Below are 14,229 nucleotides of genomic sequence, written 5' to 3' on the forward strand. Positions count from 1 at the left end.
TTGTACAGCCATGTACAGTATCGTTCGCAATTATTTGAAAATATAAAAATAATACATGAAATAAAGCGCATACTTATTAACATTTAGTACGGAAATCTTTTGAGTGACGTTTAATTTCAACACGAGTAAAAGTTAATTTCTTCTCTTACTTTTCGTCGAACATAGAATACTTCATTTCGTTTAATACATTTCAATCTCAATCTTCCTATAAAACAATGTACGTTTTCAGTGTATTTCACATAATATTTATTATTCGAAATGATCAAGTTCACCATACATCTCGAGTTAAAGATGATAAATCTGTTTCCGTGTTATTCTGAAAAATAAATAAATTCCAATTATTATTTTACTCGTACAATACTAACCGTAATAACCAAATATACAAGTTTAATAAAATAACGAAACGAACCTGGTAAAAGCCGCAGCAGCGGCACAAGTCAACGTATAAAACTTAATTCGATTGTGAATGTATATCTTCTCATCTCGTAACTTCCCAACTCTGAAACATCAAGGACGAAAAAAAAAGTTTGCCTTCGAAGCTCAAAGGGATCAACCCTCGAGACATCTACCCCATTAATGTTAAAATTAGAATTTTCCATGTTTCGAACAAGTATAAACAGTGTACGCTGTATAGTAGCTATTCGAGAGTACATACGTATATACACATGAAAAGTACGCGGGAGTTGTATAGGTTAGTTCGAAGCTCGATCGTGGCTATTTCTGCGCATATACACGCGACGGGACGATCGCTTTATCAGCAAGCGGGACTCTCCTCGCGGAGGGCCGGCTGAAAGCGCGAAAACGGGACATTTATTTCGGGAAATCGAGCCGTCCGATTATTAACTTCCCGTAATGGGTCGAGGCCCGGCAGGAAATTGAAAAATACGAGCACGGAACTAGCTGGTCGCGAGTCGATTCTCTTACTGGGTACACATCCTATGGCCTATGGCGCGAATTTTCAAAATGCTACGAAGCGTGAAAATAGGCGGGAAATACATTCGATATGAAAGATAATCGGAGATTATCGATGTTACGTTTACGAGAAGGAAATTACATAATATTCTGCTCCAGGAAAATCTATTCTATTATTTTGCCACTGCAGTTTTCAAAATTATAAAAATTCTATTTTTATTATTTTACTCGTAGTTAAATTTATACTTAGAATAACACAGTTTCAGTATGCGAATTAATAGCAAGATGTAATCTGTAAACTCTAAGTCTAAATACCGACTGTTTGTAATAACGGCAATTCTGTTGTACTTAGAATTCTAATCGTGAAAAAGAATAAGTTAGATTTCAAAATAGATATGCGGAGAAAAAGAAGAAAAAAAGATTCTCTCGTTACACGAAAGATTCGTAGGTTTTAGCTTGCTGGCTGTTGTTCGAAGCGTGGTTTATTCCTTTTTTCCTGGCACGTCGCCTCCTACACGAATACACTAACGACGTCGTTTCAACGAAGATTCGCGAAATGAAGCTGACGACTGCATGCGATAAAGGGATTCTTAGGATTTTATGAAAAACTCGCGCCTCTTGTTACAAGAAACCGATTTAATTTTAATATAACATCGGATAAAGAAATAGAAAAAAATATGGAAAGGAGATTCCTAACAAACGAGAATATAAATGCTCGAATAAAAATATAAATAATTCAAGAATGTAAACGAACCACAAATCGAAATAAACACACTGCAAATATCAACAAGTATATTACAATGTATAAAAACAAACTGAAAATGTAAACTTATAAGATATTATAGTATAGAAAATATAACTATACGTACGCGTTATTGGTATCTGCGTATTAAAAATCAGAAGAATTAAATGTACTTATATCTCTCATACTGACCATCCGACGTAGCATCGCGTGACCCAAGTTATGTCCCTGAAACGTAAACTAATACTCAGAACTGAAGTTCAAATGCATCTGTTACACGTCTCAAACACGCTAAACACACTCACCCTCTGAAGATCCAATCAAATTCTACATTCTCCTTAATTAATCATCTTGCACTCTAGCATCGTCGCTCATACACCCAATCCCATCCCCCTGAGCTCACACTCGTCACTCGATCGCATCTCCAGACTCACATGACCATAGCACTCGTCACCGACACCTATAGCAGAAGGACGTTCTCTCGAGCGTCTCCGGAGGCCCTAATCGCCAGTAAGGAGCAATTAGGGCAACGTAGAGGCGCGACAAGATCTAATGGGATCACGACTAATCTCTGCGATAGGCTTGCCAGCGCACCAAATGGACGAGGCTCGAGGGAGGATAGTGGAACGATAGGAGGCGACCGGTTGCGGCTGCAGCTGCGGCGTCGGTCGCTGCACCTGCAGCTGCAGCTGCAGCAGCGAGGAGGCTGCCGGTAGCGGCGTGCAGACGGGCTGAAACGATGCAGAGCGCCGGCGACTACTATCAGAGGGCGCCGAGATGCTGTCCAGGAAGGAACGCGAACGCGATCAACGCTTCCGTCAGGGGAGCGGAGTTGTTGTGTTGTTGCTGTAGCTGTAGTACAGCGACATCTACTAAAACGCCGGGACTGTTGGCCAGTCTGGGGGTCTGTGTGCTTGTGCTGGGGTACACCTTGCTGGGCGCGTTCGCGTTCATGGCGCTCGAAGGTGGCCTCAAGTCGGTGAGTGTAGTAAAAGAAAGAGGAAGGAATATATATTCTTGAAAAATTGGTAAAGATGTTTTAAATTAATATATCGACTTACCGAATCTTTTTATTAAAGATCTTTTAATCATCGGTTGAATAGAAGAATCAAATTTCCGTTCCTTATCACAGGATTCAGCAAATGACTTGCTCGTTTCCGGGAGTTCCAAATCCGATGGAGGATCATACATTGTGTCTAATCTCGAGGACGAGAGTGCAGCTGTGGAACTGAGAACTCGCACTGTTGAAAAGCTTTGGAGTATCACAGAGGACTTGAATGTACTGTACAAGGAAAACTGGACGCGTTTGGCGACCCAGGAAGTGATCGAGTTCCAAGAGAACCTGGCACGAGGTCTCAAGAGGACTTCCTCGCAGTACGATCCAGTTGGACCATCCTCTCGATCCAGGGACCATTCGATGGACAGAAGACCACATCGGCGATGGACTTTCAGTGGTAGTCTATTATACTCCCTGACGCTGATCACTACCATTGGTAAGAATATATCAATGTCAACGTGTTATTTACGTGATATATGACCTTTAATCTACTTATTTTTGTTTTCATAAATAAGATCGATAAACTTACTTGGCTCAAGCTACTCTCATTACGCTTTAATAAACGCCTCGTATTCAACCAGCTCTCGCCTGTTCCCTTAATAATAGGGATTGTGACACGATTCTGTCGATTGGCGTTTCAGGATATGGTAGCGTGGCGCCTCGCACAGTGTGGGGTCGTTTCATCACAATACTGTATGCTCTGGCCGGGATTCCCCTAATGCTAGTCTACTTAAGCACGGTTGGCGACGTCCTCTCAAGAAGCTTTCGTCGTTTGTACGGCCGGCTGTGCAGGCCTCGAAATTGCAGCAGAAAGCAACAACCGCCGCCGCCGCCACCTCCTGTAGGCGGTATTATGAGCAAAACTTACAGATACGATAACCACGTCGACTCGAAATCTGGAAATTACTATTCCGCTAGCAGAGAAAGCTCCTGCGACGATTTAGGAACTAGGGGCACCAGTAGCGCCATATTGCTGGATTGTGGAAGCGAAGGCCTACTCCATGCTACCACTAGCTCCACCGCCGCTCTTCAGGTATAACGCGTTTCATTCTGAAAACACGATTTCACAGTTAGAATATATTAATGTTGGATTAATTGCCGCGATAACACTGGACGAATAATACGAAAAAAAAAAAACATTCGAATTTCCCGCAGGACGTGACGTCAGGAAACAGTAAACGACACTTTCACCCATGTTCGTTATCCCTGTCAACGAACTCATCACCGGGATACGTGGTGGAAACGAATCCCGTGAGGATACCGATCAGTCTCTGTCTAGTGATTATGCTAATCTACATATGCGGTGGCGCGGTGATGTTCAACCGTCTGGAAGGTTGGAGCCTCCTGGAAGGTGGTTACTTCTGCTTCACCAGCCTCGGAACGATCGGTTTCGGTGACCTGATGCCCGTTGGACGAAACGCCGCATCCGCCACCCTGGAGGAGCTCAGCCTGTGTGCCTGCTCGCTCTACATACTCGCCGGGATGGGCCTGATCGCCATGTGCTTCAACCTCGTCCAGGAGGAGGTGGTACGCGTGGTCAGGGTCTTCGGTAGAACCTGCGGCATGTCGTCGGGGGTGGTGGTCGGACCTATCGGTGGTACAGGTATCCCTGATGCAGGCATTCGACGGGGAACCGCTAGATCGTTCCGGGCGAAAAGCTATTTTACCCGGCCACGCTTTAGATACTTGCTTAAACGCTTTGAGCCTGGCTGTGATACGTTATTCCTATACATAAGTATGAGTAACACCGTGTATAAACCAGCGGTAATTCTTTAGCAGCGGTGATGTCGTCGCGTGATCGAATGCCTAAAAAAAAAAAATTACACTTGTTAGATAATTTATAATTTGGATTTACTCTAGTTCCGCGATATTTTTTGGTGTGGTAAACTTAAGAAAATAACTCTGGCAGATAGACCGAAAGTTTACATTTGATCGAAACGTTTTCTGTAATTCTCTGTCATTTCTTTCGATATTTACGAAAAATGCGTTAACTCGTAATCTTGAATACATCTAGAAATCCCAGTATATTACCTGCAAAGAATAATCTATATTTTTTTCTTTTTCGCATACGAAAGGAAGGGTATAATAACGTAGGTAACTACCTTCTGTTCGCGCTCGTGTAACAATCAAAGCTTCAGCTTGCCACTCCAAAGTAGAAACTGCGTTTCCAAACGAGCTCAGGCTCAAAGTGTCAAAAGCGTCAGAAACAAAGGAATTGAGCTCTCATTCGCTTTGCACGTAGAGCGGTTCTGATCCACTCGCGTCGGGGATTTCGATCGGGCATCTTGACCACTTTGCATAACCCCTTCATTGAAAAAGCAAAAAGAAAAGAACATTATATAATCAAGTTGAAAAAAAGAAAGACAAAAACACGGTAATCTTTTTCGCGATAGGCCATAAATCCTGTTCTCATCTGCCAGGTACCGGTCCTGAGCTCAAGGCCGACCTGGATGACGGAGGAGGCACCAGCGACTCGCGATTGTCCGAACAAGAAGAAGAAGCAATCGCCATGTCCATGGTGCCAGCATCCTGACAGCATCAGGCCAGGAGTCCCGGGGACGGGAAGCTCCTGGCCCACACGACCAACACTGCCATAAAGCCATCGCCAGGTCATCATTCTTTACCACGAAAAAAGACACCGTCTGAATCCAGAAACTCTTCGACCCAACAGTTTCAACGCGCGCAATCTTTAAGACGTAGCTGTCTGTCCCCGACGCAGTATCATCATCAGCATCATCAGCACCGTCAGCAGGAGAGTTCCTTGCATTTCGAATACTTCGTGCCTAGAAGCGTGAGCGAGTTCAACCTGGCAGCGGCAGCAGTCACCGACATGGCTGTACCACCGCCGCCGCCTACTTCAGTTCTGCGTCCCTCGTCGGCTGTTACGCCGCCGATAGCCTCTGCATCGAACACCGCACCGTCTACTCAGACCAGGTTGCTAGAATGCCCTGGGACCGCGACCAGAAGCCGCGAGAAGATGGTCACGTTCGAGGACGAAGGCGTGAGTTGCGCAACCTCTACACCCACTAGGAAAAATGCCTCCGGTTTGGATAATGTTTTCATGTGACGCTACTATCATGGATGAGAGTGTTAAAATGAAAAAAAAATTTGAAGTTGGATAAATGAAAGAATGTTGGTGGAATGTGTTCTGTGTTTTGATTGTTCTGGCAAGAAGATCGTCGTGGAGTTAAACACGAATGGAATTATTTTGCGGATTAAACGTATGACGAATGCGTGTTGAATGACGAAGAGGAAAAGGAATGGGGTAGAGGCTAGAGATGAATGGGGAAATTAGATAATAATCGGTTTCTCCTAGGTGACTATGAAGAGCAAAGTAATCGAGGTATCCTTAAATGATTGTAATTAGTACTCTTCGATCGTACTGTGAAAAAGAAGAAATATCCAGTGACGGTTGTTGGAGGAAAATCGTGTATAGATTTCCAGACTCTAGGGCACGAACTTCGAACAACGAAGGTGTCTGAAACGAAAATCGGCGGATTTTGAGGATTTTTATGAGCGTAATGGATCGCCGTAATGAAAGACACTAGATTTTTACCGTTTACATTATAACTACTGTTACTGTAATACTATTTATTACTCTTATTGCTGCTGATACTCTTCTTCTTACCATTACCGTTGCTAGGTTACTCAAGACGGTCGGATTTTCTTCGTGTGAGTTGTGTGAATTATTAAAATGTACTTATACGCATCGCCTCTTTCTTCTAAGAATCCTCGTTTCCTCGTTTTCCTTTTTACGTCATGGACACGACAATCGAGAACAGATAATTCTTTGTTTAAAAAACGTTCAGTTTGGTACAAGCTTTGATTCGACTTTTCGTGCAAACTTTTCGACGGATATTTGCTAATTCGATACCTCACGGAGTGATTTTCTTGATCTTCGAACCGGACGTTAACTAAAGAAGTTCTAGAAGAAAGAGGTAATGTTAAAAACGAAAAGAAGATAGCCTTAAAAAACCACAGACAGGTGGTTCAATTAATATTGATACAAAAAGACAGATAAATATAAAATATAGAAAAAAAAAAAAAAGACGTGCACAGTTAAGAGACGGTCTGTCCTAGTGTAACTTTTAAGAGAACTCGTTTAATCGAACGTCGAACACCGCTTAATTTTAATACGAGGTCGATAAACAAGTGTAAGAATAAAACTATCATATAAGTGAGTGGTTGGGCGATCAAATTTATCGTGGAAAATGAGACGAAATGAAACGTTTAAAAGGAACAGCATGGATAACGTAACGATCGAATCTAGACTTTCGGATGAAATTTTCTGAACGAGGCGACATTATCGGCGAGAAAAATGTTACTCGACCGCCAGGCTAGATCAAGGCTCAAACGAGTGTTCGGATATGCTGTTTATACGCGTGTTTCTTTCTTGACATTCATTGAGTTTTCATTAAACGGAGACGAAGTAAAAGTATCGAACAATCACAACTTGGACTTGGTTTTTTTGTAGCTTTAAATCCTTGGACTAACATAATCGAGGATTTATTGACGACTTATTGTTAATAAACGAGAAGAAATTTTTTTGAATCGTATAAAATGAGAAATTCAGATTTCCATACTATATCGTAATCCTTTATCTCGCTCAATTACATCCTCTGTTTCATCTACTTTCGAATTCTTTTTATCAGAAAATGTAGCGACTGCTGCGAAAAAGAAACGAAGAAATAAACGATTCGAAACTCTTTTAAAAGACTGAAGACAGATCCATTTATTTTTTGTAGATTCGCAAAGTTTATAAATTAAAAATAGGCAGCACTGTTTATATAAGAATAAGATAAAGTAAGATACATATTCCCCTTTTTCTATTAATTTCATCTCATTATCTTTTCGGTTATGTTGTTTATTAGAGTCAATATATTACTTATCAGTGAAGCTTATAATTTTTCCCGCGTTACATATTTGTCATTTTACTTCATCATCCTCGCAATAATCCCACTCCTCTTCTTGCGAATTTGGTCTAGGTATAGTTGGAGCTACGCTTTCTTCCGGCTTCGAATTGACATTATTAAATCCACAAGAAATGTTACATAAATACCCTATAGAAGAAATAGTTTGAAATTATAAAAAAGTATATTAAAACAACATTTAAAAAATGTAAAAAAAAAGATAAAAGCAAAACCTCTAATCTTGCTCATTAAATCTTCACCCTTCTCCTTGTCATCTTCATCGTCGTCTTCATCCGATTTCTGCATTATATTCTGATAGAAGGTAAGTCCAATATCCATAGCGTGATTAATTATAAATTGAACAGTACAAAGAATCATGATGAGCAATATCGGCAAACATAAAGTAGTTTCCACATCATCGAGGAAAAGATTCAGCCATTCTGGTAGTAAATCGCAGCTCATCTTCGGTTAAAAATCTTTATTATCGAAATTTTGAAAAGCGTTGAATCTAATCCCTTATTTCGTAAAATTAATAATAAACTCTTCCGACACGTTTCGTTGTCAAAACGGGCCTGTTTGTAAAACAATTTCGTGAACCATATTCTTGTTAATTTTGCCAAAGAAAGAAGTCATTGCCGAAATACACTTAAACGTCTTTTTTACCACTCTGAATCGGTTCAAAAGCTGAATGTTACGTAGGGATCGATTACTGAATGAATTGCAGAACTCGATTTTGCTATAACGCCAATGAACATAAAACTTTTAAAAATCCCATTGAAATTAATCTCTTCAAAATGGACAGGTGCTTTAATTTATCCAAAAATAAATATATTAACACAAATATATTAAAAAAAAAGCACAAAAAAGAACGGATTTATATAAATATTAAAATTGCTTTAAATTTAAAAAGAATATAATATATTTAAACTTAAGACGCACCTACTACGCCATCTAGCATTAACCAATGGAAGCTGTAGCATAACCTCGTATAATATGAGTCGTTGATAGAACATTGTTTACGTATAAAATATTTCAGATATATAAGTTAATCAGAAATATATTATTACTCTTGAATATAAACTGTACATTTTTTTAATGAGACGCAATGTCTAGTCGTTGGTAAATATTATTATAAAGAATATAATTAACATTTAACATATTTCTAAATTGTATATCACATTAAATAATTTAGAAGTTATTTTATAGTTTTTTAATTATTTTATCTGATTTTTCAGGTATCCTTTATACCAGAAAGGTAACCCACAACTCCGGGTATTTCTTCCAAACTTTTGGTTGAAGCTTGTAAAACCAGTACATAACCAACCAAAAAATGTAGTTCAGTTTCACTGTTCAATGGAAATGACAAGATATGACGTGAAGAATTATTTAGAAAAAATTTACAATGTACATCCAATTCATGTGAGAATTAGGATTGCTCTTGGAAAGACATATATGCCATCAAAAAAATTTGTTGCTAAAGAGGACGATGTGAAAATAGCATATGTTATTCTAGTAAGTATTGCAGAAAAATTGTAGTAAATAAGAAAAAATTCTAGTAATTAAATAAGAAATTATTTCTTATGGAAAACACCTTCTATGTTAATGTACACTTTATATAATTGCAGAATAAAGACGAAGAATTTACGTTTCCTGATATATGTCCAAAAGAACAAGAAGAAGACAAAAATGCGCTATACTTGAAATCATTAAAGGATAACTATCAAAAGGCTGTAGAAAAATGTAATTGGCCGAGTATTCCCAGTTGGTTCCATACGTAAATTTTATAATCTAATATAAGAATAAAGTTGCATCAAATTAATCTATATTTGTCTCCTTTTATATCCTTATATATGTTATAACTAAATATAAATGTTTAATGATTACATTTGTAATAGTTGGAATAACGAAACAAAATGTACGTATATACGTATATACTCGTATAACAAAATTAAACAAATAATGTATTATCTTTTTAACATTTAAAATTCACTCAACATAAAGGCATAAGATTTACATTGCGGACATTGAGCAATGTCAAACAAAAAAATTATCTGAAAGAAATAAAAAAAAGTTGTTAAAAATAATACATGTTAAAATCAAATATTAGAGAGAAAACAAATGTTCTCTTTTGGTTCATTAAAAACATGATATATCAAATGCAACACACCTGTGGATGAATAGGACAGAAATAACGTACTCTACCCTTTGTCCAATAACCACAAACATTACACAACACATGACAATGTGGTCTCTCACATAAGCATTTATTATGAGGTACAGTTTTTAAACTTATTCCTCTTCCCCTACCCACCTTTCCCTCTTTATAATTACCAAATTTTGATATGGTGTACATTTTGATTGTTTGTACCTAAATAATTATTGTTTATACTTAAATAATTCAAATTAATGACAAAAATATTCTTTGACAAATAAAAACAAATGAAATATACAATAACTCATAAATTTCTTATGAAGTGTACCCAATATTACAGCAATCAAAGCAGAGAAAAATTTATTCTATTAAATTAATACTTTCTAAACTGCAGTTTGCTTAACGAAAGACGCATTTTGAATCGTAAATTCATGACACAAATTCCTATGCGCAAATATGATTCACTCGTATATTCGTGACGCTTTTGGTACTCTCAAGCAGCGTTTAATTTCCGGTTCGCAAGTAATAATGATCTCTTTGTGAGTCACTTCTAACATTTAATGCATATCATTTCGATAAAATGAAATAGTGCTTTTAACTACGCATCCACCACATCCAAGAAGATGTAACGATATAATCCAAAAAAGTGTGGTCGAAATTACACAACTGAATATAAACTAACATTTATATCGTAAAATACTTATGAGTCAGAGATATTTTTTTCACCATGTAATTTTTTAAATATGACTATACCTTATACAAAAATCACTTGTTTTCTTGATGTAGCAAATTATGTAGCAAAATCACTGCAATACGAACAATTGTCGCCACGCAAATGCCAACCAATAGGGATAAAGCGAGAACCCAAGATCACAAAATGATTACTAACAGCACAATTCGAAAATCTCAGGAATCTAAGATAATTTTTTTCATTAATAAAAAGAACTGTACGACCGCAGACGTCTTCTCCGTCGACACGCTTGTGCGTTTCTGGCACGTGGAACGTGGAACGTTCAGTTAATAGAGATGGATAAAAAATAAGAGTGAAATAAACACACTTGAAATCAATCGCTTAGTTTTCATCGGGACGACAACCTCTACTCGTTAGGTTGAATCGATTGTTGACATATCGCAGTATAACCAAATAAACCTTTTCCTCGAATACGAGGATCCGATTAGTTTGCGATAAAAGGTTAAATTTTGGAAAATTATGATCAATTTACAATCGGAAGTATGTTGCGTCAGAAATAGACATGGCGAAAAGGTAAAATGAAACGATCATTGATCGTTTAATCGATTTCGTTTATAATGTTAAACATGATATCTTTGCTTATACATAACGTAATCGTATAAATCATGCAATTAATGTTAATATAAGTTACGATTAAAGGATATCGAAGAAAGGAACTGCAATCTTATGTTGTTAAATAGTTTAATTTTCGATAGATATGGGTTATGGTAGAAAAATTGATTAGCCATAAATCTTATTTCTGTCTCATCTTTATCGCTTTTTTATTCGTTCTTCGTAAGCAGGAACTCGATATGTTCAAAATTCATGTATCCACGGTGAATCGATCTAACTTCTAGTATCAAAGGGCATGGCATCCAGTACAGTAGCGGAAAATAGACGTGTTACAAATTTAAATGTGTCTAATAATTATGGCAGGTAAACCAAAATAAAAAAGAGTGTATTTCAAAATCAAACAATGAAAAATACGAATCGAACCAATTGGAAAAAATTATGGCATAAAAGGAGGAAAAAATTGTTTCAATACCAATGATTAGCTATCTTTCTTTTTCTTTTAGAAAAGTTCTAAACGTTTACAGAGTATCGACAAGTGGAACGGACAAGACGAAAGTGACGTTTTGCACGGACGTGGACAAGTCCGTGATAGTACATAACTTCGAGAAAAGGGGATGGGTTCAAGTAGGTCCGGAAGATGATTGGAATTTTTATTGGTAAAACCATTCTTTTATAAAATGATAAATACCAGTGAAAAGCTGCTTCTTTATTTTACATAAAAGATTTTTAAACCATTATAGGGCAGTCACTCAATCGTGTAGGAATATATTCAGCGTAGAAACCGGATACAGAATGGACGACAAACAGTTAAACATTTTCTTTCTCAATTTTAATTTTTCTTTTTTTTAAATACGATAAATTTTCACGAGAGTCACGCAATTTTTTTTTTTAGGATGATCAATCATTTTCCGAATCACTATGAATTGACTCGAAAGGACCTTTTGGTGAAAAACATAAAGCGCTATCGGAAAGAATTGGAACGCGAGGGAAATCCTTTAGCGGAAAGAAGCGATGGTCCGGGAAAATATATTTACCTCGATTTCATACCTGTCACGTTCGTATTACCAGCAGGTCAAGTATTGTATAACATTGTTAACGTCGCAATTAAAATATTTACTGGGCAAATGCATATTTAGATTATAACATGTTCGTGGAGGAATACCGAAAATCACCGCAAAGCACGTGGATCATGAAGCCGTGTGGAAAATCGCAGGGGGCTGGTATATTCCTGATTAATAAATTAAGTAAATTAAAAAAATGGTCCCGAGAGGCGAAAAATCCGTTCAATCCGAATTTAACGAAAGAGTCATACGTAATATCTAGGTATATGATTACGATACGTCGCATTTATGCAGGGTTGAAATATCACGATCATTCTTTAGGTACATTGATAATCCACTTTTGATCGGAGGAAAAAAGTTCGATCTTCGATTATACGTTCTTATTACATCTTTCCGACCACTGAAAGCGTATCTGTTCAAGCTGGGATTTTGTCGGTTCTGCACCGTCAAATACGATACTAGTATTCAAGAATTGGACAATATGTACGTTCATCTTACGAACGTATCTGTACAAAAGCATGGTGTAAGTGAATTGTTGGAAAGCGAAGGAAACATGTATGAAGTCGCTATAAAATTTTAATAAAAAGGACATTGTTGCAGGAAGAATACAACAGCAAGCACGGTGGTAAGCTGAGTGTACACAATTTGAGGCTGTATTTGGAGAGCACGCGTGGGAAAGCGGTTACCGAAAAATTGTTTGCGAACATCACTTGGTGTATTGTGCATTCTTTGAAAGCTGTTGCTCCAGTTATGGCGAACGATCGACACTGTTTCGAGTGCTACGGCTACGACATTATCATCGATAATGATCTTAAACCGTGGCTTATAGAGGTTTACATACCCCGCTATAATCCTTTTAGTTTGTAATTAAAGTTGGCTAGTTAATTAATTGGTTCCATAGCCTAGGATCATGTAACAATAACAAGTATAGTCAAGTACAACCACACATTAGCCATCTATAATTATTTAGAATTGTCTTTAATTACATATAAACATCGCATATAACTATATACTTATCTCAGATAAGTATCCTTTTATCCTGTTATACTAATTAATCATTTCTCTCTCTCTGTATGTACATATCTATATAGGTAAATGCATCTCCATCGTTGACCTCCACTACAGTAAATGACCGAATTTTAAAATACAAACTAATTGACAACATAATTTCAATTGTCGTGCCACCCGATGGTGTACCAGAGTAAGTCCTATATATCTATATTTCCCTCTGGCAAACTGTGTTTTCAATTTTAATTAAACTCAATCGTGTACATAATGCAGCGTAAAATGGAACAAATGCCCACCACCAGAAGCGCTAGGAAATTTCGAGCTCCTTTTGGACGAAGAATTGTGCATGCAAGAAGACAAAGAATATTCATCCGGAAAGTACCGCGGCTCCTCGAGCAAATGGAAATAAACGTTTTGTTTCTGAATAACAAAAAAGAAGAATTAATAGTAAAGAAATGCGTGTGTTATTTCAGAAAAGTACGTATCACTGAACCTGATATCGAGAGGAGGTTCAGAAACCGAGGCATGCGTAGATGCAGCAACCATGGTTCGTCGGCTTTTATCGTCAAAGCGCATGTACCAAATCTTCGAAATGCATATATTCCGAGCAGTTTATTTTGTTCGCGCACAGCACAATTTATCGTAACTTGCCGACATTTTCTCAAAGGGAAGTTGTACGCGTACGAATACTTGAGGCGTCGAATCATGTAACAAATGCGCGGTATAGTGAGACGAACGCGTTATATCAATCGGTACACAAGGGTGAATCTCCTTCTGCGATGGTGGTGAATCCGCGATGGATTCGTTTTGCAAAATTTGTGATGGAATTATACTAAATCGCTGAGGAACGTTTCTCTGCTTGACAATTAAATCGTGAAAATCTCGCCTCGTTTTTTCTTTAACAAAAATTAAATCATGTTAACCGAGTGTAACGTTTCGTATCGCTAAAATAGTCACGATAAGAAAGTATGGAGGATAGTTTATGCAAACAGGTGTTGTTCGTGAGTACGAAGTTCCTGGCAATCGCGGTGATATTGCAGACATTCTGTTTCACCGACGTTTCTCCAGGTAAGACTAATCTATC

At 37.8% G+C, this 14,229-nt stretch overlaps 5 protein-coding genes across 5 annotated transcripts; 4 read left to right on the plus strand and 1 right to left on the minus strand.

The window, feature by feature from the left end:
* Positions 1-2,393: 2,393 nt before the first annotated feature.
* On the plus strand, positions 2,394-5,244 carry LOC143220960 (TWiK family of potassium channels protein 18-like). The gene is made up of 5 exons (XM_076446508.1): positions 2,394-2,633; positions 2,787-3,147; positions 3,353-3,744; positions 3,867-4,314; positions 5,132-5,244. Exons 1-5 carry the CDS (start codon positions 2,394-2,396, stop codon positions 5,242-5,244), a joined length of 1,554 nt encoding a protein of 517 aa, XP_076302623.1.
* A 21-nt stretch (positions 5,245-5,265) lies between these two features.
* On the plus strand, positions 5,266-5,778 carry LOC143220958 (uncharacterized; the record flags this gene model as incomplete). Its single annotated transcript, XM_076446506.1, has 1 exon — positions 5,266-5,778. A coding segment is annotated over one exon (513 nt), but the record flags the coding sequence as incomplete, so codon positions are not given.
* Positions 5,779-7,637: 1,859 nt separating this feature from the next.
* Positions 7,638-8,083, minus strand: LOC143220957 (uncharacterized). Its single transcript, XM_076446504.1, has 2 exons — positions 7,855-8,083; positions 7,638-7,771 (listed from the first exon to the last, which is right to left on the minus strand). Exons 1-2 carry the CDS (start codon positions 8,081-8,083, stop codon positions 7,638-7,640), a joined length of 363 nt encoding a protein of 120 aa, XP_076302619.1.
* A 643-nt stretch (positions 8,084-8,726) lies between these two features.
* LOC143220961 (large ribosomal subunit protein uL23m-like) lies at positions 8,727-9,399 on the plus strand. The gene is made up of 3 exons (XM_076446509.1): positions 8,727-8,740; positions 8,857-9,133; positions 9,247-9,399. The coding sequence occupies exons 1-3, from the start codon at positions 8,727-8,729 to the stop codon at positions 9,397-9,399; spliced, it is 444 nt and encodes a 147-aa protein (XP_076302624.1).
* Positions 9,400-11,371: 1,972 nt separating this feature from the next.
* Positions 11,372-13,554, plus strand: LOC143220959 (polyglutamylase complex subunit TTLL1-like). The gene is made up of 9 exons (XM_076446507.1): positions 11,372-11,439; positions 11,580-11,732; positions 11,817-11,882; positions 11,969-12,147; positions 12,213-12,399; positions 12,459-12,660; positions 12,738-12,968; positions 13,229-13,338; positions 13,419-13,554. Exons 1-9 carry the CDS (start codon positions 11,372-11,374, stop codon positions 13,552-13,554), a joined length of 1,332 nt encoding a protein of 443 aa, XP_076302622.1.
* Positions 13,555-14,229: the final 675 nt, after the last annotated feature.

This window comes from Lasioglossum baleicum, unplaced genomic scaffold, assembly GCF_051020765.1.
Source record: "Lasioglossum baleicum unplaced genomic scaffold, iyLasBale1 scaffold1771, whole genome shotgun sequence".
Taxonomy (NCBI): Eukaryota; Metazoa; Arthropoda; class Insecta; order Hymenoptera; family Halictidae; genus Lasioglossum; species Lasioglossum baleicum.